The following is a 27617-nucleotide window of genomic DNA, read 5'->3' on the forward strand; positions in this document are numbered from 1 at the left end:
TTGAACTTTTGGGGACTCCGAAAGGAAGCTGCCCCGGTGCTTCCTGAGAGGCCCAGGTCTTTGTGGGAAAGAGAGTCTCATTGTCCATTAGGTGCTACAGACGGTCCCTCCTAAAGAGCTATGCTTCTCACAAAGACCTGGGCCACCCAGAAAGCACAGGGGCATTTCCTTTCTGAACAGGAAGCAAGGCTTGAGGTAATCCTTGGTCCGTATGAATGGCATGTAAGTGCTTTCCTGTAGGTTGGAAGTCTGAGAAATCTGCATGAGGAATTCTGGGCGTTAAAGAGTCCAGATAGACTGCTAGAGAGGTAGTTAGACAGGCAGGCAGGCAGGCAGAAACAAACACCAGGAAAAAAAACCCCGTCTTGCTCCCTCAGAGGAAGTTGGCAAGACACCGGCTCCTCCTCGTGACCATCCAAAAGCGTGAGTGAATCCGGAGGTCACCCAGGAATCCTGGGGAAACAGCTCAGACAGAAGTAGGCATATCGCTTTGATGTGAAGCCACCCAGAAGCTGTCATTTGTGTACAAATAAATAAATAAATAAATAAATAAATAAATAAATAAATAAATAAATAAATAAATAAATAAACAAACAAACAAACAAACAAACAAACAAACAAACAAACAAATAAATAAATAAATATATTTTTTTAAAAAAATCACTGGCTGCCTGATCTTATTGATTCTTCATCAGGGCAGTGAAGAGGGGCCAGGTCATGAACCTGAGAACAGTTTGCATCATTAACAAAATCCTGAAGCAGTGAAATGTGTAACTGAATCAATGTACTTCTTCACGGTTCACAAATTATGTTGCTAATCTACCATCGTAAGTTAATATTTGAACCATGCTGGCTATTGTTTAAAGACTCTTTATAAAAAACGGAAAGGCAGCAGCAAGTCACGGCAACTGAAAGTCTGTCAGCTAAAAGGAAGCCAAGAGCTGCTTAAATTTATATTTAGATAACACTTGCTTATTCAGTATTATCAACTTCTATGTACTGCCTCCCTTTCTTTTGGCTGTAAGTACCTCTTACTGGATTATGATCTTTTAAGAGATGCTTGAGAAAGGTAGAATTGAATAAACCCTCTTTGGGAACACGAGCTTAAGGGTTTGCACGTCAGAGCTGCCCATTCTCGACATTCTGCAGCGCCTTTCAAGCCCTGGAGAGTAAGAACAGTAAATCACAAGCCCAACTCACCAGGACAATCTTGGCTCCAAATAGCACATTTTCCCTACCTCAATACTGTACTGAAATTCCCAGAGGCGAGTAGAGGAAATCTGGTCACAGCCAAAGAAGTCGTTTTTTTTGGCTCAAGAAGGCATTTTCCTGCTTCTCTGGAGCCAAACTCCCTACCACGGAGAGGATCCGAGCCTTGCGCTGGACCCCTTTCACAGCCTTCTCTTTCTTTCAGCTGTAACAGCCAACTGCTGGAGATTACGGAGGGTAATCTGTTTCCATAATATACAAAAGCAAGCACCAAGGCTCTAAATACTATCTTCCTTTTCTTCCATGATGTCTGAATGGAAGAACAAAGCAACTTTCACGTGTTGGTGGAGGGAGGCCTCCCGAACTCTGCTCAATGATACCTAAGATGCCAACACCAAAGGTGCCATCTTTTTCTATTTTATAGTCAATTGCTTAAAAAACATTAAATTAATAGTAAGGGGACCAAATGTCTATTAAAAATAAGCCGGAGTTGGAAGAACGTTGGAATCTAACCACTTTATGTGTGGTTCCATCCAGGCTCTTAAACGAGTATCGGTTGGGGTTTTTAAAGAAGACATTTATTAGGGACTGTCTCTTATCTTACACTGGAAGGCAAACAAACCAGGTCACTTTTACTATCTTTTGGGTACAAAATTCTAGCAAAAAGGCACCCAGAGATGATGAATGCCAGAGGGGCTTGTCAGAGTCTCTACAAGTGAGAAGTCACACTAGATATAGACCTGGGAATGACTTCTAAGGGTCATTTAGTCCTGCCCACGACCAAGGTGGGAAATCCAACACCCAGACACACCGCTCGATGTAGGCCCACTCCAGCCCACCCCCTTTCTGAGCCGGTCCTTTCCATATTTCCGTCAGGAAACTTGTCCACGAGTCTAGAACAAAGGGACGTCAATGCCTCTTTTAATTGCTTTTTCAACACCTGGTTGCTCCCATAAATATTATTATTATCATTATAAATATCATTATTTGTTTAAAATATTTTTATCCTACCTTTCTTCTTCAAAATAATCGAAGGGGTTTTAAAAAAATGTTATCATCATATTGCTTCTGACTTCTAGGGAATTTCCCAGGGTTCCCAGAGTATAAAGTATTTAGAAACTGTCTACTACTCTCTTCTTCGGTGTGTGTGTGTGTGTGTGTGTGTGTGTGTGTGTGTGTGTGTGTGTGTGTGTGTGTGTGTGTGTGTGTGTGTGTGTGTGTGTGTGTGTGTGTGTGTGTGTGTGTGTGTGTGTGTGTGTGTGTGTGTGTGTGTGTGCGTGCGCGTGTGCGCGCGTGTGTGTGCTTTGGGACTGCATAGCTTGCCCAAGGCTACCCAGGCTGGTTCTTCTCCCAAGAGGAAGAGTTGGAAATCAGACGTACATACCCAGGTACAGTACTCTTAACCCACTAAGCTATCCTGCCAACGTATACAGGGATATTTCACCATAACACACTGGGAAACAATATCTTATCCCAACTACTCTGAGGACTATAGCAAAGCAAAGAGGGAAATATGACACTGCCATTACTGTTTCATATTCTCAGTTAATGTATACTATTATCTTGGTAGATCCGCCACCATCCCTCAAAAGGCCTGCAAAACCAGTGACGTCTTTCGTTCAACTGATACTCCGTTAGAAGAAGATAAATCTAGGACAGGTTGACAAATAAACTGCCAGATGAGTAGAAAATTGATTTTAAATCACAGGAGTGTAAAATAGTTTTCACAGCTCATTCATGTATGAAAAATAAAATACTGGAACTTGATAAACATTTGTGTCCATGTCCTACCTGAAGGTCCTTCACATTTGGAAACGGAATTCCTATAGTTACAACTGCCCGGGCATTGTCGTCAGAGAAATCCAAGCCTTCGCTAACCTTTCCTCTGCAGACAGCAATAAGGAGTGCGCCATCTTAAAAAAAAAAAAAAAGAAGCAATTCAACATCAGGATCATGTTATAGTTTGAAATTTTGGATAAGCGGCTGCTTGAAAAGATCCCCACATCCACCTTCCAATATTTCTAGAAGTAGATTTCTCGGACCTGGTGACCCCCAACTTTCAGAAGCTAGCAACACGCTTCGGGAATTGTAGTCTGACTAACCCAGAAGGCACCAACTTGGGAAAGATGGCCTTACGGCCTCCCTCTTCTACAGCACTTATAATTTCAAAGTACTTTTTAAGTATCTTTTCTGTCCACCACTTCACCCAGAGGAAGATACTAAAACACAACAAAAAGGCAGAACAGAAACAAAACACTTTTTGAAAACAGACCACAAATATTTTTTTAAAAAATCTGAATTTTAAAGAATTCAAAGCCTGACAGAATAATGCCGTTTTGATGGTCTGTTGGAAACTTAGTAAGAAAGGAACAAGACCGAGAAATCCATGATCAAGATGCTGCTGCAGGGAAAGCCCTTATCTGATTAGGGTGGTGAGACAGGCGACAGAACCTTGGTTGAAGATCTCAAATTCTATCCTATTGATACATCTATAAACATAACACTGAAAAAAGACATGTAAGTGTGTGTGTGTCTGTTTGTATGCACAGGAAAGTGCAGCTCTTCGAATGCTGCTGGACTCCAATTTCCATCATCCTTCAACATTAAGGGTGTGATGCTCCAAACGTCCGGGACTGATGGCAACTTGCATGTCCTGAGACATCAAACATTCTCCATCTCTGCCCAAAATCTAACTTTCAGCCTCAGCGGGTAGATTTTTCCAAGTTTCTGCACATGGACTTGGAGCTGCTCACCTTTCCCTTCTTTACATTTGATGGCGTCGTAGTAGATCTGCAGCAGGGCATCAAAGTCCGCCTTGTCGCCTCCTTTGGGCTCTGCAATTACCGTCTTAATCAGCTCGAGCTTTTCCCACAAGCCAGTGTGGAGCCAGCGATCTTTCAGCTTATCTAGCATCTCAAGAGGAGAGAACAACAAGGAAAAATACAGGTCTGTAAATACTGATTCTCCCCAAGAAAGGATATGCAAATATACTTAGAACTTGGGAAATTTCCCTTTTTTAAAAAGACTACAACTTCCAGCCCCCCGCCCACCTGAGAGGACCAGTGGATGAGGATTCATTTTTGAAATCAACGATTTTTTAAAAAAAATATAGCAGGAAAACAACAGGGGCAGAATCCCAGATGTGGGACTGCAGAGTGGCCGAGAAGAATAGGGCTGGATGTTATTTGCTAGACTTTGCTGGCTCAGGCCCACTGAAAGAGCTTAACCACGTCTGTAATAAAAGTAATTCCCTTTGGTCTCTATTGTCATTTTGCAAGAGACCTCATGCTCATTTTATTTACTCTCGAGCCTTGCCTGATTCCAACCCACTCCAGCTTCAATTCTTGCAAACTCGAAAGAGTATTGCTTTTGTGCTGTGCAAACTCATCTCTCTGGAACTTTCCCGGAATCCCCTGGGCAGGCCCCAGCATCCCTCCATTCTTAACCCAATTACCTCCACAGCAACCTCAGATTGAAACACAAGACCCTTGAGTATCCAGGGCCATCTACTGAGGGAGATCTCAGGATGTGCAGAAGGAAGCCTGGAGTGGAACTGTGGAATTTACTACCCTACGGTGTCATGACGGGTTTCAATCTGGATGCATTTAAGCAGTGATCAGAGAAATTTGCAGAGGATAAGGATATGAAAAGCTCCTATCATGAGTGTGATTTATGTATGACATTTGTATCCCACTTTCTTCTACAACTGGAGTAGCAGCGATATTCAAGACAGTAAAGAACATTGGTTAAAAAATGAACAGAGCCATTAACAATCACGTAAGACAAATCGGACAATGAAACAAACAGAGCAGCAAAACCATTCAGCTATTGTTAAAAACAAAATAGATTAAGATCAGGATTAGCGTGCTGAGTTAACATAAGAGGGACAGTGACGTTGCATTAAAGTTTCACTTCCAGACTTCCCACTGTAGGAATAGTAATTTGTGGACGAGAAAGGCCATTCTTGCGATCTTGAACTCTTGCATGTTCACTGAGAATCACTTTAAATTCCTGACTCCACTTCGATCCTTGTTCCCAAGAGTTTGACGCTGTGTAGGTGGCTCCTCCTTTCCCCACCTGATGCTCACAACAGCTCTGTGAGGTAGGTCAGACTGATCTGAGGTCATGAGTCTCATGACCTGGATCTACCAGTCGCAGCCTAAAACTCTTAACATGACTTGAACATAATTCACTCGCTTGAAACTACTTACATAGGCAAAAGAAGAAATGGCAAGAAATGGATAGAAATGGAAATATGGCTAGAGCTTTCAGATTTTCAGAGGAATTCTGAAGACGACAGAAACAGTTGGATGGATACAGGGGTGTCAGGCAAGTGTTATCCCAGTATCTTGAGTGTATCCAACATGTCTTTGCATCTCAGAAACACCATTCAATCAGTGGGTGGTTTGCTTTTAAAGCCTTAAAAAAAAAACCCACACACTTTCCAAGGCAGCAAAACCCGCATTAGATTGTCTTCATTTGGCTGCCCTGGGGGAGAAGCCTAAAAAAAAAAAAATCTGAAGAGTGAAGATTATTTCCAGCTCTGTGGACGACAGAAAAATGCAACTGAGCATCCCTCACTTTTTGCCCCCTCGAGGCCAACACTCCAGGCCCCTCAGCAGCAGCTTTGGATGTCTCGGCAACAACAGTCTCTGTTATCACAGCGTGTGTGGGTTGCACAAACCTACCATTGGCAAACTTTTCGCGTAACTTTTAAAATTCACCCCAGTGAGGGGAGTACAGTGGGGTTTTGACTTGAGAACTTAATCCGTATTGGAAGGCGGTTCTCAAGTCAAAAAGTCTGTAAGTCAAGTCTCCATTGACCTACAGTGCATTGAAAACCGATTAATCCCGTAACAGGCCGTTTTTGTTCCATTTTGGTTTTTTTCTGGTCTGTAAGTCAAATCTCAGTCTGCAAGTCAAACCTAAATTTTGCGGCCAGAGAAGTCTGTAACTCAAAAAGTCTGTAAGTCAAGCCGTCTGTAAGTCAAGGGTCCACTGTATATAATAAATCAGCAAAGATAAAATATTAATAGTCCACACACACCCCCCGCGCTATTCTCAAATTCTGGAATATACTCCCAAAAGAGATTTTTTTACTAGCGACTATTTCTTGCTTTCATGGCACCACACAAGGAAATTTTATTATTAAATCCTCCTGAAAGACTGGCGTCATGGCTGGCCATACTGAGCTGGATGGATGACTGCAGAGGCTGGAGCCATGTGGAACTGGTGCCAACAGATGGTATCCCTAAGATGTTCCTCTCCGTCTCAAAATCCTTTATTTTCATGGGACCAAGAAGGAACCCAACAGTCCAAAAAAGCTCATTTTCCCCACCGCTATCGGGGACAATTCGTGCTTCCCCCAGGGTCTGAGGAAGAGGATGCCTTCTCTGGAAGCACCAGCAACCCCCTCAAAGGGTGTAGAGCAAACTTGGAAGCAGATTTCCTTAAGCCCTCTTGACTCGAGGACTCCACTTATTGGCCGGAAGAGCATCCTTGTGAGGATTTAACTCTTGTGTTCTACCTGGCCTGAAACAAATTTCATCCACAGTGAGCTGTCCATGGTCCTAGACTGATTCACCTGCTTCTGCCTTGTAGGCCAGAACACAGCATCTCTGTAAACTTTATGCCTCATACAGGGGGTCAAACTATATACAGTGGTGCCTCGGTTAGCGTTGTTAATTCGTTCTGAAAACAATCGCTGCTAAGCTATTTCATCGCAAAGCGAAACACGGTTTCCCATTGAAATGCATTGAAAACCGGATAATCCGTTCCAATAGGAACGAATTGCCGTCCTTAAGCGAAAATCGCCATAGGAAACATCGCTAAGCGAAACGCGGTTCCCCAATTGAAATGCATTGAAACCTATTCAATGTATCTCAATGGGGGGAAAAATACAACAATTAAAAAAGAGTCAGAACAAAGTCAAATTTGGTTAACAAAGGGTTTATTAAGTGCACTTTATTATTTCAAACATTTTAAACAGTAAGCTTGAACTTTATAAATAACAGAAAAACATTTAAAAAACAGCAAACATGAGGCTGTTTAAACCATCGTTAAGCGAAACAGGGGGCCAAAATTTAATCGCTATGTGAAGCATGGTCCGAACCCTCGCTAAGTGAAAATTGCCCATAGGGACCATCGCTAAACGAAGCGCAAAAACTCTCTGAAAAAGTTGTCGCTAAGCGATTTCGTCGCTAAATGGAGCGCCCGTTAAGCGAGGCACCACTGTATTACGGCAAACCCATGGGTAGAAACCTATCTGTGTTCCAGAGAGGGGATTCAGGTAGGCCTCTGTAACTGAACCACCATTCTTACAAACAAAGGCTAACAGACTCAGAGACAATACAAGCTAATTTGGAAACTACAATCGTGAAAAGCTTTTGCTGTCGCCATCAGACATCTATCAGCACTTGAGGAATTATTTTCTCCTAATGACAAGCAATCTATTATGCATAATTCAGTTGAAGGATATTTGCTTCACGCTGATCACTGTTTATAGTGCATAGACGTAGAATGAAAAATAAACAAACATTTCACCGCAGGCCACTTAGCTTTGGAGAGACCATCATGCCCCAAAGTTTCTGGGTCACCCGTCTGCATCCCATGTTGAATTCAAATAAGCCATCTGCACTTTAGTGCACATGGCGAATATAAGACAAAAATGGAAAGGAAAACAACAGCTCCGATAGCAACTCGGTAGAGGGGTAAGTGCTACTGAAACGACTGTAATAAATAAAACTGAATAAAATATATAGCTGCCATGCCTCCCCGGTACTGCTACCTCAAGAAGAGGGTTAGCCAAGATAAACAATAGCACTCTGGCCTGAAAAAGCAAAGGCAAAGTCAGGCTTAAGGTTATAAGTCACAGAAAGAAGCCATTAACAATCAGAGCACACCACTTTTCCGCTCAGGGGAATAATAGTTTTCACAGTGTGAGGCAGTCTATATATGTTTTATTAAACTCTTTGGAAATGGATTCTCCAAAGGTTCCATAAAGAAGAGTAAGACCTCTTCCAAAGAGGATGGGGAATGTATTTGGGGGCTGGGGAGAATTCCTGTTCACCTGCATTCAATGAGGTCTGATTAATATTTTTATAATGCAGAGACAGACGCAAATCCTCTTAAATTATTTCCAGCTTGTATAATTGCGAAGGAGCAAAATTTTTGCTACGCCCATAAGCAACTGTACGCAGCATCCCTTCCATGCCCAGTCCATCCATTTTTATTAGCTCTGCGGGATAGTACAAATGTCACCACCAAGACTTCTGAACTGAGGTATCTACTTCCTTCCTGAAAGTCAGCAAAGCCTGCACAAATTGATCACTGTTGTTATCTAGCTGCACCATACCCATCATCATCATCATCATCATCGTCGTCGTCGTCGTCGTCGTTGTTATTATTATTATTATTATTATTATTATTATTATTATTATTATTATTATTATTATTATGCAGCCACATCAATAGTGTATTTCAAAGAACAACATAAACTGAGGCCAGGCCTGATATTTTGCCTGCTGTCCAAAATCTAACATTCTGACCTCATCCCACATCTCTCTCTCTCTCTTTCTCTCTGTGTCTCCTCTCCCCACAAAGAACTGTGAATTTCATTCCCCACAAGGAATTTGTGGAGTAAATTTAGGTGCGCTGACCACACTGATTGTTCAAGGGCTCGGATTCCAAATTATGAAAACAAAACTAAAAAAAAGGAGAGAAGCCCATGAACGGCATCAATCCAATCTGCTTCCAGACACCACAGATTTTACCGTTGTGGTTATGATCCTGAATGAACAGTTCCAGTGATCGCATGGAAAAAGGGGGGAGAGGCAGGAGAGGCCATTCAAATAAATAAATAACCAACCAACCATCCAACCGCAGGACTGGCGCTCTCCTTGGTGCAAAAAGTCAGACGCACTCAAGGGACTAACATTGATCTAAAAGCTCCCCTCCTTTTCCCGCCCCTCGCCGACCAGAGCGCTTCATGTGCTTCCAACCAGATTTTTCTTTTTGAATAAGCACTGCTTCAAGAATTGCGGTGTCTCTCCAACGGGCTGGAAATGTGTTTGAAGGGTCAGACACAAGTTCCCTCCGCAGTCAGCACAAAACTTTGGAAGCAGAAGAAAGGGGGTGCCAGACCGGCGGCCTGATGAGAGAGCTCAGGTGCAAGAGTCGGGGGGGGGCAGAGCTGGGGGCCCGCAGGTCCCCCTCTTCATCTCCCCAAAACATGCAAAGGGACACTATTTCAGCAAGAAATTCCAAGTCTCAAAGACACGCTTACAAAATGTTTTCATGGAAAAGTGTTATACGTGCCGGTTGGATGTACTGTCCTTATCAGATCCAGAAGGGTCCTTTTTACAGATCTTTCCCCCAAAGAGCTTCCATTTGGTGAAACAAGGCATATTTTTGGACTCTTCCACCTCAGAGATTGATCCTAAATATCTGGACAGTTTCAAGCCAGAATAGTTTACAAGTGCAGAGAGCTTAAGAGATCTTGATTGATTTTTCTGTCTGAGCTGTCATCTATCTGCACTTATTTCACCTGGTTTCCACAGAGAAAGATGGGACAGACAGCAACTCTGCCGAGATGGGCCGCCTTTTGCCTTCTTTCCTTTCCCTCTTTGACTCCAGCTCCTTCACTTCAGATGGATCAATATAACAAAAATTTTATAACTTTTAAAAACCAGTGCCTGAGTTGGCTTATTTTCCTCTTCTGTTCCTGATCCCCTTCTCCTTTTGCATTATGCCAATTAGACCACAAGCTCTGATTAATGCAAAGTGTGCTGCCTATATACCACCTCATAGAGCTTAAAGCACTTTCTGGGTGGTTTACAATTTAATTAGACAGGAAACACGTTGCTCTCCCCCAGCAAGCTGGGTGCTGAATTTACCAACCTCAGAAGGATGGCAGGCTGAGTCAACCTCAAGCCAGCTATGGGAGCCCGTTGGGATCAAATTCAGGTCAAGAGCAGAGTCCTGACTGCCAGTACTGCAGTTTAATCACCACACCACCAGACTCCAGAAGTAGGGCTGTCTTGTGTTTGAATCCCTGGAAGTTGTCCACGTGGGACAAGTCCTCCGGGCAGCAATATTAGCACCATGACCAATACCATTTCTTTCGGAATCCTTTTCTAAGAAAGACTCTAGATGAACCTAGCTTACGGTTCAAATCTCTAAAAGTTAAAAACAAGAAAAAACTGCATATAATAGAAAGCAAATATTGTTTCCTCCTGGAAGCAAATTGCAGAGATAATCAAGGCAAGTATGGATTCATTTGTGCCCATCAAACACTTATAAAAATGTCTTAAACTGGTGTTGAAAATATAATAACGTTGGGTAGTAAGTCATGGTAGAGGTAGCTGTTGTTGTTTTATAGATCTTTGAAACTGGGCTTTGCGAATTCTGACTCCGTAGGTCTGAGGATGCTGCTTAATCTGCCATTATCTTTTCCATTTAAGAATTTAAGTCAATAAAACATCTGGTGCAATTAATAAATTATGACTTTTGGGGGGCATTATTCTAGTGCAAAAAAGCCACACACACCCCAAAAAACCCAGAAATCCATATAGAGCTAGTCAGAGCACCTTGAGAAACCTGCTTCCTCTCAATGCAATAAGGAAAACCTAGCTGTATTTCAGAAGATTCCAGGGTACAGTCAGAACTTCTGCCAGGCATTAAGTAAAGCTCGCTGAACCTCAATGTCACTCTACGCGAGCAGTGGGTACGCCCCAGGGAGAGGACCGACTCTCTCCCGTGCGGCTGCCTTTTGCAGGGGAAGATCAGTCACAGTGACCATGATTGTGCTCAGAAATATTAAGTCAGTATACAAAAAAAATTACCATATGTCCACCGCCACCAAAACCATCATAAAACACGCCGACAAGTGTAAAGAAAATGGGGGTTAAAATCAGGGGTAAGCTCTCCCAGGCCGGACACACAAATAGAACTTCAGAGAAAGAAAAGAGGGGAGGGATGTCACACCCCCCACAACTGCATAATTAAATCAAGCCCAGGACATGGCGATAAACTCTGTATTATGAACAAGATGATGATCACCGTGTGCACACACTAGCACAATAAACAGTGAATAATTCATAGTCAATTCTGAAGATAGAGTATGCATCACTCAACTTGTGGAGAACGCAAGGGGATTTTGCTGGTATGATTTTTTCTTTAGGGACAATGACAAAGTGCCACTCGCCAGCAGGAAACTGAAGCACTGAACTATGTTCCATGTGCCATAAATCAACACGGCAGCCCACAGGATGTCTCTCCGGTACCAACATACCATCAATTTTTCAATAACCCCCTTAAATAATGGAAAATGTGAACAGCGACAACAGTAATGAAAAATGAAATGTTTTGCACGACAACGACTCAGGAATAAGGCAGCTAATATGCCCGGCCTGGCAATGAAGCAGAGGTTTTATGCAAAATACTGGGCACTCCTGAAGCTACTCTACCTATGTGGAACCTTATTGTCCGAGGCTACAGTATGATCCATAAAAGTGGTATAATTCAACCAGTTTAACCCAAAGTTTTGTGGATTTCAAGTTACTTAAGGAAATGTACCCCATATTACAGAGAGAAAGAGAGAGAGAGAGAGAGAGAGAGAGAGAGAGAGAGAGAGAGAGAGAGAGAGAGAGCTGCTGCAACTGAGGCACATGTATCTTAATTCTTGCCATCTGAGTAGTAGAGGGGGAAATGGAAACAGAAACCACAAATTTTGTAATGAGTCAAATAAAATGTATTATTCTGATAGAAACCATCTTGCTTCTGCTGTGATTTGTCTCCGCCGTACAAGAACAAAAGTAATCAGCAGGACAAGCAAACTGTAGACCCACAAAAATCCTTCCTCATCTGCTCCTCTCAAAAAAAAAATGGTGGGTGCAGAAATGTATATTAAATTTGAGCTTTACCTATGTCTCCAGAATTATTATATGCAAGAATGATTGTTCCCTAATTCTGCAAGATGCTTTACACACCACTCTTTGTACAACAGAGTTCTTGGCATTTTTAATAGGCAAATGTTGCTTTAAAAAAGTATTTCATGCCTTCCAAATGAGGAAATATTTTATCTGAGCTTTTTAAAAAGTCTTTCCTCAAGTTCCCGATTTCTCCACATGAAAAACTGAAAAATGGTCAGGGGTGATTGAGAACGAAGAGCTTATATATGTTCATGGTGCTACAAGATGCCAACTGTTGGTCTTCAAAGTGTCGGGAAGCCTCAGATTCACAACAGTTAAATCTTAGGTTGAATCCAGGCCCCTGGAGTTCCTCAGAGGCTCAGGCGACTTTCCTTCCGCACAATATCTCGTTTGGTGGGTTCACAGCTTTTCTGCCCATTCTAAAAGGCAGGAATGCCTCTCGTTCAGCCTTCTTAGTGGCGGCAAGAGCTCTAAACTAAAATAGGTTGGAATACTTGGCTCTGCTCTTCCAACTTTGGCCTGGTTTGGACCTTCTGAGGACTTCTTTGCCCTTGGTCTGAAAAAGATTACCTGCCCTTCAGCTAAAGGTGATTACATGCAAAAAAAGAGGACCTTGTAAATGCATGTCCAAGCTTACTTGGAGGAGGTCATGGAAGACTATCAATTTGGCAACAGAATATTTGATGAAATCAACTGTTACCACTCTGGTAGATAATCTCACTATTTCCCTATATGCATTAATTAATAATGAGCCTCCATGATTGGCCTGGAGGGGACTCAAGCATTATAAAAATGGTGACCGGGCAACCAAGGCCAATGGGTTCTTTTACATGAAATTAGATGAATTTGTGAAATTGTGATGTAAAAGGAACTTCAAGATAGGCCAGAGGTCTCTACACTGTACTGTACTCTACTGCAATGTGTAGCCTGCATAATTAAATTGTAAACTGCCCAGAGAGTGCTTGAAGCACTATGGGGCAGTATATAAGCAGCACGCTTTGCTTTGCTTTGCTTTGAAGTGTGGTTAGATCAAAGCAACCCAAAGCAAGCCATGTAAAAATGCTGTGTGGCAGCATCTAGCTATGCTTCTTGCATGGAAAGATGATATTCCTGACTCACTTTTCCTTTTGTCAGTACAACAGACTACTTGGAAAGAAAAAGTGATCATGCTTGCCAACAGAGTATAGCACAGACCAAATCTCTCACTGGTTAAATTGTGTCTTGCTCAGAAGAATCTATATGTAAAACGGGTCAATCCAAGTGGAAATTAGACTGCATGTTAAAACAAGCCGCTTCGATCCTCTTCAACAAACAGCAAGGAGGAGAAACACAACAAATCACAAATTCTTCCTTTCTGTCCTGGCTGCTACATGAAGGAGATAGATAAATTAACAGGGCAACTAAATATTTAAGGGAGGCTGCTATCCCAAATGTGAGATTCAGTGGGAAGAAGTTCCCTCTGCCTGGGTTGGATGTGATTTTTTTTTCAACCCAATGGCCAATAATCTGCCACTGGCTATTGCGATGGATTCCCCTTTATGGGACAGGAAGAGGTTGCTGGGGAAATATGCTCCCCCACGCCAAGAAAAAAAGGCAGGTGCTAGTAGGCACTTCAGAAAGGCATAGCCCCTGCAGTGGTCCTAACACACCAATATATTCCAGCCTCTGGGAGAGAAGATGGGAAGCCAGGTTCCCTCTTCTACCAGCACTATGATGCTTAGGCTCAAGTAAAAGCTCTGTGTATGTGTGTGTCTCCCCAGGAATCCAAGCAGATGCCCCACATTTAAAGTGCTTGGCATCTCAACAGGGATTCAGTCAGTGTAACCGCAGGCTGTCTTCTCACTCACCCAGTCTGTGCCATTTCCAAGTCCCTGAGATTGCCGCCTTTTACAGCTTTCTACACGGATGCTGTGCTTTTTTTGTTTAAAAACAACAACCCACAATTAAAAGCCACAATAGGGTTGTTGAGGGGGAAGGGCGGAGTGGAGAAATAAACAAATTTTGTTTCTTTTTTCCCCTGCGAGTATCATGATGATGCCTCCTTCAAATAGGTTGCTTATGAAAACTTCACCACTTAAAATAATTCAAAAGCACTGTCGTCTTCAAATATTGATTTGTTTGTTCTAAGGGGCTCTGAGCGCCTGCATCATGAGCGCTGAGAATTAGCTTGGAACCTCTTAGCCACAGTTTTAATCTTTATTTCATTCTCGGTGGCAGGATTCTTGCTCTCTCGGCTCTCAAAAAGAGCTTTTTCAAAAGCCTGATTCTAGTCACAGCAGCCGAGTTGTCTGGATGCGGCCATTCAAATGACAGTTGTAGTCCAGGATCATCTGGGGACCCAAGGTTGGGAACCACTGCTCCATCCAATTCTTAATCTTCACCTATTCACTCTTTTTTTGCTTTAAAAGGAGGATGCCTGACAGAGAAAGGATCAGCACAGAAATGAATAATCCACCCAAGTTTTGCAGTTTTGCTTTCAGAATATTTTGGAAGAGTCTGAAACTTGGGCAGTGCATACCTACCCACACCGACACTAGTGGTAGTCAATCAAGCAAAACAACTTGCCTTGACAGATTAAAAACAACAAAAACAAACAAACAAAAACCAGGATGGAAAGCAAGACAAAAAAAAATAGTCAACTACACTTTGCACAAGAGCGTCTCAATTTTAAAAATGCAAGAGCTATTCTCTCTCCCGGCTCCATACGTAATAGCATTCCAGTCCTCCATGTCACGTCTTGTCTTACCGCCTTGCTGACGGTAAGACTATGCTGTTGGAAAAAGACAATCTTGGTGGGGCAGAAACTGATCTTCTAAAACTGGTGGAAACTTCCTGCTCTCTCTCCTACAACTGATACTTGCAGGACGGTTTTTAGGGGACTCACAAGCACTGAAGCAGGTGCCTTGATGCCAAACGGAACGATGCCAGAAGCTCATCTACTCCGCAAGTCAAATAACACAACCAACAAATAACGTATCTACATTGGCCTTCTCCTATGCATGGAAGACTTACGCCCATGGGTTTATCGTATGTCAGATACACCAATTTGTTCATTTTCTCTTTGATGGATGGTAATACACGTATTGTGGGTGGGAACCAAAAGTCAGGACACCAGATTATCATAACTGGAACTAACAATTTACTCTCTCTCAATTCCTACTGACTCTGCTTGTCAGGAGTAACCCATCCGTGACCTTTCAACATGTAGTAATAAATTGGGACACTCAGCACTACTCCAAACTCGCTGTTCACCAAGAAACCGCAAATTACAAATATAGTACAGTACCTGGTTTCCCCTGAAAATAAGCCCTAGTATGATTTTTCAGGATGCTCATAATATAAGCCCTACCCCAAGAATAAGCCCCAGTTAAGTGAAATCCCACCCTCCACCATTGTGCAGCAACCAGAAGATGAAATGACTGTCTTTGAATAGATTGTTGTACATGAAAAAAAAAACATCCCCAAAAATAAGCCCTAATGCGGTTTTTGGAGCAAAAATTAATATAAGACCCTGTCTTATTTTCGGGGGAAACATGGTAGCAGAATGCTTGTAAATGGACAAATATCCTTCTTGGGAAAAGTGGGCTTTTAGTGTCTGTCCTGGTGGGACTCAACTTCATTGATAGAGCACTTGTCAGGACACAAGATACGAAAGCTTTTCCCACTGAGTTCAATTGGCCCAAGTGTTATTTCATTGGTTGTTTATGTATTATTTACAGTTTCATCTCATCCAATGAGTTCAAGGCGGCAGAAAGGACTCTCCGCCTCTTCACTACAACCCTGTGAGTTACACCGAGCACAGAGACAGACAGACTGGCCAGGCCAAGGTGCATTTGGTGTCTTGAAGACTAAATCCAGCCCACTTGAAATCTAAATCTGCCAAGTGTAATCTCAAACTCTACACCCCACCCCTCTACACACATCATCCTTCCGTTCTCTCCTCCTTCTCTCTCTTATTTCTTTTCTCTCTATGTTTCACATGCATCATGGAATGTCTCTCTCTCTTATCTGGATATTGTCATTTTACTGTCTTGAACTTCTTAAAAACAAGCCATCTCACTAGGGAGGAAATCAGTCAGCATCAGGCCTAGTGGGGAAACCCTGCACTTGCTCAATGTCTGTGGCTTTTACACAGTTCCAGATGTTCCACACATTAATAATGCACTAACTCAAACCCTCTTTTTGAAACTTTAGAATGTGCAAATTGCATTAAAACCTCTTTGCCCTCATTAATGGTATTGTTACAATCCCAGTCTTCTGGAAAATGTTTTTCCCCTCTTTTTTTCTCTTTTTTGGCATTTGTTTAAACTTTGTGATGTTGCCATTGACTCACTTTAACAGCCAGTGCTCAAAATCTTAATGCTTTTAAGCCTGGACTGAACAGACTACCTTCTCTCTCTCTCTCTCTCTCTCTCTCTCTCTCTCTCTCTGGATAAATTTATTGATCTTAATTCATAAAACTCTTTTCTCTCCCGTTACTTTCCTGATCACAACTCTTTCCCCGCCACACACACACACACACACACACACATATTCTAATTTGTTCACTTCAGTATTTAGCAAACTCTCGCTGCTCAGGTTGATCGTTCTGCAAGGTAAACCAAGGACCCCTTGAATCCTGAAAGGAGTTTTGGAAGAGACCTACTGCTTTATAAAAGCAACTTCAAAAACAAGAATTAGGAGTTGGCGCCTCTTCAGTGTGTTTGCCAAGGCATCCCTGTACATTTCAGTAGCTCAGCAATGTTTCTAATGTATTCATACAAACGCTAGTAAAAGATTAAGTCTCCATTTGACAAGTGCTAGATACTCCTAATGGTTAAACCTTATTCATGGTTGGGATGGCCCAGCTGTAGCAGACTGATGCTGCATGTATATTTATTTATTACTCTATATAGCTGCCCAATAATAGGAAGTTCTCTGGGTGGAAACAAAATGAGGCCGCAGAACAGTGAGACAAACATGGATGCAATAGGAGAAAAGGATTTTTAAAACTGAAGACCTAGTTTAAAAAGCACTGAATGGCACCAGAGAACATTAGCATTTTCCAAAGGCCAACTGAAGTGTTTAATACTTGAGCAAGGCAGTAGACTACAATTTGAAACTGAGGGAGTACATTGCATTGTGGGGTGGGGTGGCATATAAGTTAAATAAATAAATATCTCGTGGTACTTAAGTTGAATAAATGAGTGAATGGATGGATGGATAGACGGATATATCCCATGGTATATAAGCTGAGTGAATGGATGAATGAATCAAATTTCTGTGATATTTTGAAGGGGTAGTAAAAGACACAGAATTGAAGAAAATGAGAGGAAAGAAAGGACTGCGTTTTTGCTTGTGTGTGTGTGTGTGTGTATGTGTGTGTTCATAAGAAGTGAAAAGTAGGCTTCCCCCCCTCCCCCCAACCACCACCAATGGGAACTTAGCAGCAGATGCAAAAAGATAGTTTCAGGAAATGTTTACATAAAAACCACACTATGAGAAAGTTAATTTTGGCATCTTACAAGGAGACTCGTTTCCATCCTAGTGGAAAACTCACGATGGGCCCAAGAACGTAGTTGAGAAAAATGCACTTTCTCTGAATTAAGATTTGCAGTGGTTGGAAGTACAAAGCAAGACATGCTCGCTGTCTCTTTCTCTTTTGAAAGGTGTGCAAAATGCCTGGACTGAGGAGACTTCTTCTCCTCACATTTCCCAGCTGCCTGTTTCACTATTACTTCCGTGAGCCTAATACAGCCATAGGCTGGAATACCTATCCTGTTCGTTTGAGAATGTAACAGAAAAGGTATTCTTGGTGGGAAGGTCTTGGAATTCTCTTCCCCAGGAGACTCTCCAAAGTCTGAGCTGGTGGAAGATCCAAAGTGCTGCAAGATGTTTGATGACTTCTTCCTTTTTTAAAAATTAAATCTTGAGCTGGCTTTCAGCAACCGAGGAGGATAAGGCAGGTTGAAAGGCAATAATGTTCATATTATAACCCGAAATGAGCACGTAACTTATCAGAAGTGCTACAACCCCAGGAGAGAACAGCCGTAATGATGTCCCGCCTCTGGCACAATGGGAACAGGAAGGAACGAAGACATCGGTCCCAGACTCAGCACCAGTTATTTCATCAACCCATGAAGACAGGACGGACCCCCTCACATGCTCCCCACTGCTGTTAATGGGAGCAATAAGCTCAAGGATCTGCGGATCATTGCTTACAATGACCCCACAGAATCTCTGTCATCTTGCCTGTTTTTCTAGCTCTCCCTTCCAAGGCTTGAGGAAACACCCTTGCTCAAATTTAGATGTAGATTTTGGGCACATATCTTGAAATGCAGAGAAGCGTAGGTGGGGGTGGATAAAGTAATTTAATGGGTCCTGTGATTATTGCTCCATTACCACCCCTTTATTCTATTTATTTATTCCCATTGCCCAAAGATGCCTGAATGTGTCCACAGTTGTCACATTGAGGAGGCTCCTTTCTTGTAACTGATAATGTTTACTGAAGACAGTATTTCAGATTAATGTATCTGTCTGCATCATTAAAAAAAAAAAACCTGGCCCCATCTTCTCTTATACCAGTAACAAAAGCCATATTTAGCTTAGTGAGATCAGTGCACAACAGAGCCATGAGATCAGTGTAATTTAAGTATTAAACTGGCAGTGTTCTTAAAGAAGTTAACGTTTATTGGTTTTTTTCTTTTCCCTGAACTTTGCAAAAAATGTAATTGTATAGTAATTTTAGTTCATTTACTTTGATGAAGTTTTTATTTAAAAAAAACACACAATTTTGCTGATTTTGGAAAGAAGTTCAAGCAGATCCTATGAGAAAGCAGATGTACCTTTTCTAAGACCCAAGATGCAACGGTATATGGCTGCATCCAACACTATCAGAACTTCAGGGAAAGAGCAAGGATCAGCAACTCCAGGGGAAGCAGGAGGATCCAGGAGATACATCACAGTGGCACAGTGGTTAAAACGCTGTACTGCAGCTAAAAACTGTGCTCACGACCTGGGGTTCAAATCCCAGGTAGCCGGCTCAAGGTTGACTCAGCCTTCCATCCTTCCGAGGTCGGTAAAATGAGTACCCAGCTTGCTGGGGGGGCAATGTGTAGCCTGTATAATTAAAAATTGTAAACCGCCCGGAGAGTGCTTGTAGCGCTATGGGGCGGTATATAAGTACAATAAATAAATAAATAAATAAATAAAATCACTGAATCTGGGCCTAAGTGGCTTATTGACATTTGAATGCTGTGCTTCCTTCTATTCTCCCTCTGAAAAAAGACATTTCAGATTATTATTTTCTAATTCCTAACTTCCAAATATTGGAAATATGTATATGACCATAATTAAAAGTGTGTCTGTGTGTGTGTGTGTGTGTGCAAATAACGTTTTAAAAAAGCTATCTTGTTGGCAATAGCTCCCAAAGTTTTCTAGCAAGCATAGCTACAGGCCACACTGGAAAAAAACTGGGAAATGTAATTAAAAAACAACCCCACACTGAAACAGATCAAAGAGGGAGATCACATAGGAACAGATCAAATATTCATTTGATAGCTCTACTGTAGGGGGAAACAACTAGAAGATTTAGCTCTTAATGCTCAGGAGGCATCTCTTCCTAATTTAAATCCTCAAACCTGTTTTAAAGAGCTACTGAATGTTGCACAAACCTCCGGGGGCATGGGGTTCTGAACCTGTCCCACCCCCGCAAGCTCCTTGTCATGTCTACTCCCCTTTGCTCACGATTTCCTCCTGAACGCCACAGTGGCAATCTGGCGCCATCTTTGACGTGACACAACAAATTGTTAGCTAGGAAATAAAGTTGCCACTCCCTTTCTCGTGCATATAAGATAAGGCAGAGAAATGCTTCCTGTCTCATTCAGTCTGTTTTGGATTTGGCCCAAATCAAAATTCAAGCAGGAATGGTGATAATCAAGAACGGCTTGAGAATCTCTGAATGACAGAAAGAATATGAAGAACATCTAAAGACTCTGCCACATCACGACCATCCGCCGAGGAAAGTTCAGATCTATAAGTATGATGAATCATCCCTGAAAGTTTATAAGCGCTTTTCTCCTCACTGCGTGGCTTTGACTTTGATATGGCACATATTGAATGAATCATTCCAAGATACAGACACCAGGCAGGATGCATTTAAGTGCCAACCAGTTGGCGACACGCATCCTAATGATCCTTATCTTAATCTTCTTTAAAAGCACCTTCACCTCCGGAGCGATCTTTTTACTTTTCTTTATAGGGTACGCTTGCCAAGGGAGCTACTGATTTTACCATAAGTGTTTTTATTGCTAACATCAGTCCTACCTACACACCCCACTCACTATAATGGATTCGACCTTCTGAATCTCTATCTCACCACAAATGTTCAAACAGGGGGGGATTAATGTTCACATCCAGAACAGAGCAGGCTGTTTTAAAGGATGTTTGAGGTAAAGTGTTATTAAAAAGGTGTTCTATGGTGTGGCGTAATTTAAATTGGGAAAAGTGCCATCTGTGGTCGCCCTTTTGTATGTGAATGGGGGAGGGAGAGAAATATGTGCATTTGTAAAAATGTGAAAGCACTATTTCAAGACATATTATTTATTGCTATTGCCATAACAAATGGGTTTTCCTCGCACTTGGGGCCAGACACATATTGTACAGTCTTTTCGTGCTCTCCAGCTAAATTCTAGACATGGGTGAATTCTGGAAATGCATATTACTGAGCTAGTGTTGCAAAGCCAGATGACCGAGAAAGAAACAGTCTGTTTACCACACAAGAGCAGAAGGAGAGGAATCAGGTATTAACCCTGGAGTCCTCTTACCTTCTCCCTTTAAAAAAAACAAACTTGCTCTGTGTGCCTCCTCTATATGCAAAATAACAACACACCTAGTTTAATCCAGCCTGTGCACTGATATATCACAGTAGCAGGTTCAATAGGCGGAAACTCCATTTCTCTTGCTGTTTCCCATAACTCCCTACCATAGTTGTCTGGAGACAATCCCGACCCACGATAGGACATAACCAGCACATCAGTGATTACTTAAGGACTACGTATGCTAGGATGGGACCCTCTCCACTCAATGAATTTTGAGACAGTTTGTAAAAGCTGCTTCTTATCCTCACAATCCCTCCACAAACGGGATTAGTGGTCAATAGTGGCCAGTCCGGCATTAGTTGGAAGCTTTGAGGCAGAAGAGTGACCTCAGCTCAGATCTCGAGCAGAATAGCCCCGTGAGGCTGGAAAAGGTGAAGCAAGGGTGAATAGACTCCTCCTTGCAGAACGGTTGACTGCACTGGATTGTTAGACAATATTTCTGAGATACGTTTAAGAGAAAGCTGCAGAACAGGTGGCACCACAAAGCCGGCACAGCGCTGACAATCCAAGCACAACGCAAGAACATACACACTCTTCCAGACCGCTGATTTCAAAGGGAGGAAAATAAACTACAGCAGGAATTCAGGCAAGAGTCAGTTCCTGCCTTTCCTGCATCCTTCCAGACACATGTTGAGAGAAGAAGAGGGACTCTCTAGATCCAAAGCCCTTCCCAGCATGTCCTGAGAGCTTTTTTGGAAGAAACTTGCTCTTGGAGATGTTTGGAAAGAGAAAGCCAATGAACAGGTGGCCTCACAGAGATGACCCAACACGCGGGCTCCAAATGCAGTTCTTTCTGAGATGGGCTTTGAGACGCAAAGTGCTCGGTACAATTATCATCTGTGTTGAGAAGCCAACCCCAGGAGGAGCGGTATGTTGCTTTAGACCTCTCGGCAGCCTTTGATACCACAGCTCTGGAGGGGTTCCTGATGCACCCCTGGGCCCTCCTAGGCATAAGCGGGAGTGGCACTTGAGTGGCTCTTTCCCCCCCCCCTTCGCTCACAGGGGGAGGTGCCGTGGAATCACTCAAGACCTGGCCCAGAGACGTTCTCTCTGGTGGATGGAACAAGATTTCCTAGCTGTCACTTTGCCTCTTGGTCCAATAATGGCTCAAATTGACTTTGAAAGTTGTAAGGGGAGGGGGAGGCACAGGAAGGGGAAAAGACCTGGAGAGGCAGGAAGAAAACCAGATGTTGATTTTGTTCCATGCAAGGGAAAAAGAATATCTGCATCGCAATACTAGCGTACATTGCTGGGAGAGAATTAACAAGGAGCTGCTGCCTGTCAGCAAAAAGACGCCTCTCGGCCACATACGGCAATCACTTAAGAGTTGTGCTACTACACAGAAGGGGCAGAAATGCCACACAATGGCAACCTGGTATTGATGTGGGCACCACCCACTTGGCAACCCAGCCCATATCTTTTTTTAATTGTTGCTGTTGTTATCATCATTACTGCTGTTATACAGAAATGGGAACAGATTGCTCTTTAAATCACAACTCTCAGAGTTTTCCAGGGGTTATGTTGTTGGAGAAGTCCAAGAATTGTAAAAACAACAACCCAAACCCCCTTATTTTCCCATCTCTGTTGTTGTTGTTGATATTTCATCCTAGAAATTTAAACTGATTTGTACGAACGAAAACACACACACACACCGAAACAAACAAATCGATCCAGAGGTACAAGGTCAATACAAGTTACTTGGTCAGGTGTGCTACCCTTAAAAGTCAAGTCTGCGCCCACAGATTTGAAACCTTTTAAGGAAGTCTGCAGGATCCTCATCTTTTCTCCCGTTTCTTGATTCTACAGTCCAATGTGGTCACCTAATGGTCATTTTCTGCAACTGCAAGGGCCTTTTACTACAGTTTTCCCGGGAGAGCAAGTAAAAGTAAGACAAGTCATCGCTTGACATGAGGAAGATTAGAGCAGAGTAATACAAAAACCAGGCGGGACTCTTGACTTCCTCTTTTATGAATTTCCACAAAGTCTGGAAAACACCTTTATACCCCCCCTTCTAGAATTATACAAAAGAGGAACATGGCCACAAACCGGCAAGTGCAGGGAAAATTGTTGTCCACTAACCCAGTGGTTCCAAACCTTGGGTCCCCAGATGTTCTTGGACTACAATTCCCAGAAATCCTGGCCAGCACTGCAAGGGGTGAAAACTTCTGGGAGTGGCAGTCCAAGAACATCCAGGTGACCCAAGGATTGGAACCACTGCCCTAAGACATTTCTCTCTGCTCTGCCACAGGGATAAACCAAACTGAAATCAAGTCAAAGGGTTGTATCCTGGATGTTATGACCTGGTTGACTGATAATGTGCTTTGCTTCTATGTAGATCTGGTGGAACCAAAGGGGATTTGGAATCATGAAGAAGAAGGCCTCGAATATCACCAAGCCCTTCCCACCAGAAGAACTATGTGATATGCCAGGTATGAAACAGCCTGGCAGAATTAATTCTTACAACTTGAGAGAATCATGACAGTATTATTTGAGATTATTGGTCTGCCATCCCCATGAGTCCCAGCCAGACAGGCTAACTGCTAGGGAAGATGGGAGGTGCCCCTCAACAGTCGCTGGGAGACCCTTATGTTCTTCATTTCAGGCTTTAATCCTTCCTCGGAAGAAAGCAAAAGAGCTGCATGCTCTCAGAAAAGCCCAAACCTAATAGCACTCAATCAATATGAAATGTCAAACACAGTTATCAGGTAATGAATGACCTTTAATCCTTTTAGAGCACCAATGTTATACATGGTGCTTAGATCTTAAAATGTTATCCCTGTAAGCTGACAATTCTCAAATTTGAAGAATTTCCTTACAACGTTAGTGGCTGGACTCCCCCAGTATTTTTTTTAAAGAAAGAGCAGAGATGGCTGCTGGCATTTAGCTGTTGAAATTTAGCTCTCCCTTCAAAGTCTAAGAATAAAGTTGGGTCAATAGAAAGGAGAGCGAGTCAGAGGGTTAAATTAGGACTCAGGAGACCTGGGTTCAAATTCCCACCTTGGCCATGAAACCCACCATGTGACCAAGGGCCAAATTCTTAGAAAACAAGTTGCCCATTTTCTAACAGAGTTATAAAAGACCAACTACAAAAACAACAACAACAACAAAAAGACAGCAAATACTGTATGTTCAGCAGGAGAGCAAACATGCTGGGCAAAGGATCATCGGTTCAATCAGAGGCATCTCTAGTTGTCTAAGAATCTGGAAAGTTGCTATTAGAAGCAGCAGCTAAAACTAGGCTCAATGGACCCACAGTCTAATGCAATATAAAGGAAAGTTTGTATGTTTCACGCATATGAGTTGGCATTTATGAGGGCTGTTTTTTAAACTAGGGTTGTGCTCTAAGTAAGCACACATTTGAAACAACCAGCCCAAACCTGCTTTGTGTTAAAGTGTGTGGAACCTCACAGAGTAAAATGCTGTGCCATCAGAAGAGCCCTGAAAATCAATAAGGAATAATCGACTTGACTCAGAAGCAATGAAGTCTACATAGACAGATCTCTGACAAGTGGGCCACAATATCTTTGATCCACAGGAACGTGGGGCACCCCACCATCAGGAATAAACAATCCAACCTCCGAAGAGCTTGAAATGGAAGAGAAGAAGACCTGTGAAGGTGAATATTTCTTTACCTTGTAAGACGGCAAAAAGCACAACACCCCTTGGCCGATGGTCTGACAAATCGACAGCAAAAGCTCGCCCACTTCATCCTGGAATTCATAGGTTTCTGTGTGCTGGAAGGTCGCACATAATGACCTGCCTTTAGGGCCGGCTCCGACAGTACCAACCCATACCTGTTGGGAAAACATTCATCTCCTAACATTGGTAATCCAATCTATTCAAGAACACAATAGCAGGAAAGAAGAGAAGGGCAAGGATGGTGGAGGGAGGGTTAGGGAATTAAGACAAAACTAATATGGTAAAATGGATTAGGTTAAGATCAAGGTTCCCCTTGACATTTAGTCCAGTCGTGTCCAACTCTAGGGCGCGGAACTCATCCCTGTCTCCAAGCCGTAGAGCCAGCGTTTGTCCAAAGAGTTTCTGTGGTCACATGGCCAGCGCGACTAGACACGGAACGCTGTGGCCTTCCCATCTAAGTGGTACCTATTTATCTCCTCGCATTTTTACATGCTTTCGAACGGCTAGGTTGGCAGGAGCTGGGACAAGCGACGGGAGCTCACTCCATCACGTGGATTCGATCTTATGATGGCTGGTCTTTTGACCTTGTAGCACAGAGGCTTCTGCAGTTTGACCCGCAGCGCCACCATGTCCCAGATTACCAGACTTTTTATTTTAAAATAAAGTCACAGTATTTCTGATAAACGGTAGCTTCCTGAACAGCTCGGCATTTGCTCACCTGGGGCAAGCAGTAGGCTGTCAGACTCATTACTAAAATTGGTGGTGGAAGAAGAGCGATTAGTGTTTTTATTCACTGATATAACATCACAAGCCCATATCAGAAATATGAGTTCCACAAATGCACTGGGATTTATATCTCTCGTGATTTAGCTATTTTTTGTTGTCGTCTTTTCTCTTTACATAATGATTATAAGAGTTTGAAAAATTAAAATTTAAACATGTCTGTTTCCTGACTATATTATTTTCTTACACACAAAAACATTACACTTTTATCACCTTCCTTGTGCTCATAGTATAAATACGCTGTATAAATTTATCCCCAGAAAACATAGATATTCCACCTCCATAGCTTACCTACAACTGATCTAAATTTGGTGCCATATGAGAAAAGCATACCTGTGATTTCCTTATGACATGGTTGGCTTCAAGCTGAATGGAAAACTTTACACCAAGCTCAGAAGAAAAAGAGTCCATGGGGGAAAGCGTTCCAGAAGTCAAGACAATTGATCTGACATGGCCACTCAAGTCGGAGAAGGCCTAGAGAGAAAGGTTATTGACAAAATTCACATTCTAGTTTCCCTTAATTCTTTATATTAATCCTGCACTCAGTTACCTACGTGTTATTCCTTAGACAGGAAAATGGCACTACAGGGAGGTAACAGCAAGACTGGGGTGATGCCAAGGGTTTACACATGTACCATATATATATTCTTTAAAAGAAAAAAAGAAGGTACATGTGCAAACCCTTGGAAACAGAAGATTCCCGGATGGATCTCTGGCATCTCCAGTTAAAAATCATGTGGCACCAGGTAATAAAAAAGCTTTTTTTTCTCTTTCTCCTTCTCTGGCAGATAGCAAAAGCATCATTGCTTGCAAAAGCAGACAAGCCTCCTAAATTCCAGATGCCCTAAGATTGTCAGTATACGCAGCTGTTATTCTGCCACAAGTGGCTTACCACAGTGGGATTCAAACACCAGAAGTGCAGCGTATGGACAGCCGTTTTGTGCCGTGCTCTTTTCTTAGATCGGGCAAAGAAACCTCTCTCATCTGGAGTATCGACTGGATTTTCATTGGTCCAAGCGTATGTTTGCTGCAGAGCGACTCTGTAATCATCAGCAAACCTAAATCGAACCAACACACAAAGGCTTCAGTCAAATAAAGCTAAAACTTTAATATGCAAATATAATAGGGACATGAAAAAAACCTCAGTCAGTTGATCTTTCTCTAAAGCACAGGTGGCCTTGAAACACTGAAGCAGTCTGCTAGGTTTCCGCTAACCTCAACAAGATTGCTTTAATGGAATAATGAAAAAAATAGTGCTTTCCCTCCCTCACATTTTCTGCAATTTCATAAAATGTCTCTTGGTATAACGAGTGTCTTTTCCTTTTGCCTTTGCAAGGCAACTGAATGAGGATCTGCTGACTGAGCAAAAGACACAAACAACCCATTCAAGGCTTTTAGTTCTTATAAGCCCAGACAACAAGGCAACCACTAGAGTTCGCAAAAATCATTGCAATAAATGTGAAAACTCTCACTAAACCCAGCAGAAAACATCTTACTATTGTGGAAACAAGGGGGGAAGCGGGATAGTTCCCCCACCCACCCCCAAGAATCAAGCGTGTGATGATTTACAAGCCTGGTAAAAATAATTACTCAGGTGAAAAGGATTGCATTCATAGTTTCACTGACCTGTGGTTTTCTTTAAAAAGATACTGCAGGACCATGAATAGGCCTTTAAGGACAATCTGAGTTGGAGGACTAATCACTGGAACAGAAACGAGTTGTTCTCCTCCATGGAAAAGTGTTACTTTTTCTTCCTTTTCAAGCACAGCTGCAAGATGTTTCTATAGAACGCAGAAGAAATGAGCTAGGAAACAAACAATAAACTAATCCAAGCCCCACACAATTAGTTAGATGTAAAGCTTCGATGCTCTCCCTGGCATTTTTGCAATTAAAATGGTCTCAACTGCAGAAAACTGAGCTAGAATCCACGGCTTCAGAATGTTATTATTTTTAACAACAAATCCCAGAATCCTCCAGCCAGCCTCAAAAATCTCACAAGTTGGCCAAAATGATGCTGAAGCCTCACAACCAACACCAACACCTTGCCATATGGATTAGGAAAATACTACTCAAAGAACTATGCAGTCTGTCCACAGTTCTCAGAGAAACTGAATAATGAATCTGCTTCCTAGGTTTCTTGCTCTTTACAAGCCACAATCAAGAACAAAAGGAACAAGCAAAGGATCCCGGTTTGGTT

General features: G+C 42.4%; 1 protein-coding gene across 4 annotated transcripts in view; it reads right to left on the minus strand.

Annotated features, from left to right (window-relative positions):
- The window catches only part of LOC140701753 (Fanconi anemia group J protein homolog), a 170100-nt gene that overhangs the window by 107054 nt on the left and 35429 nt on the right, over positions 1–27617 (minus strand). For all 4 annotated transcript variants that reach the window (XR_013538084.1, XR_013538085.1, XR_013538086.1 and 1 more), the window contains exons 11-16: positions 27047–27201; positions 26313–26478; positions 25754–25894; positions 24631–24792; positions 3963–4122; positions 3001–3122 (exon numbers count right to left, since the gene is read on the minus strand). Coding sequence is in view for 1 of the 4 variants with exons in the window: in XM_078379290.1 (XP_078235416.1) it covers positions 3001–3122; positions 3963–4122; positions 24631–24792; positions 25754–25894; positions 26313–26478; positions 27047–27201 (906 nt within the window). In the remaining 3 variants the exon portion in view is untranslated. The remainder of the gene's footprint in view (positions 1–3000; positions 3123–3962; positions 4123–24630; positions 24793–25753; positions 25895–26312; positions 26479–27046; positions 27202–27617) is intronic.

The sequence above is a fragment of the Pogona vitticeps genome, chromosome 7 (assembly GCF_051106095.1).
Source record: "Pogona vitticeps strain Pit_001003342236 chromosome 7, PviZW2.1, whole genome shotgun sequence".
NCBI lineage: Eukaryota > Metazoa > Chordata > Lepidosauria > Squamata > Agamidae > Pogona > Pogona vitticeps.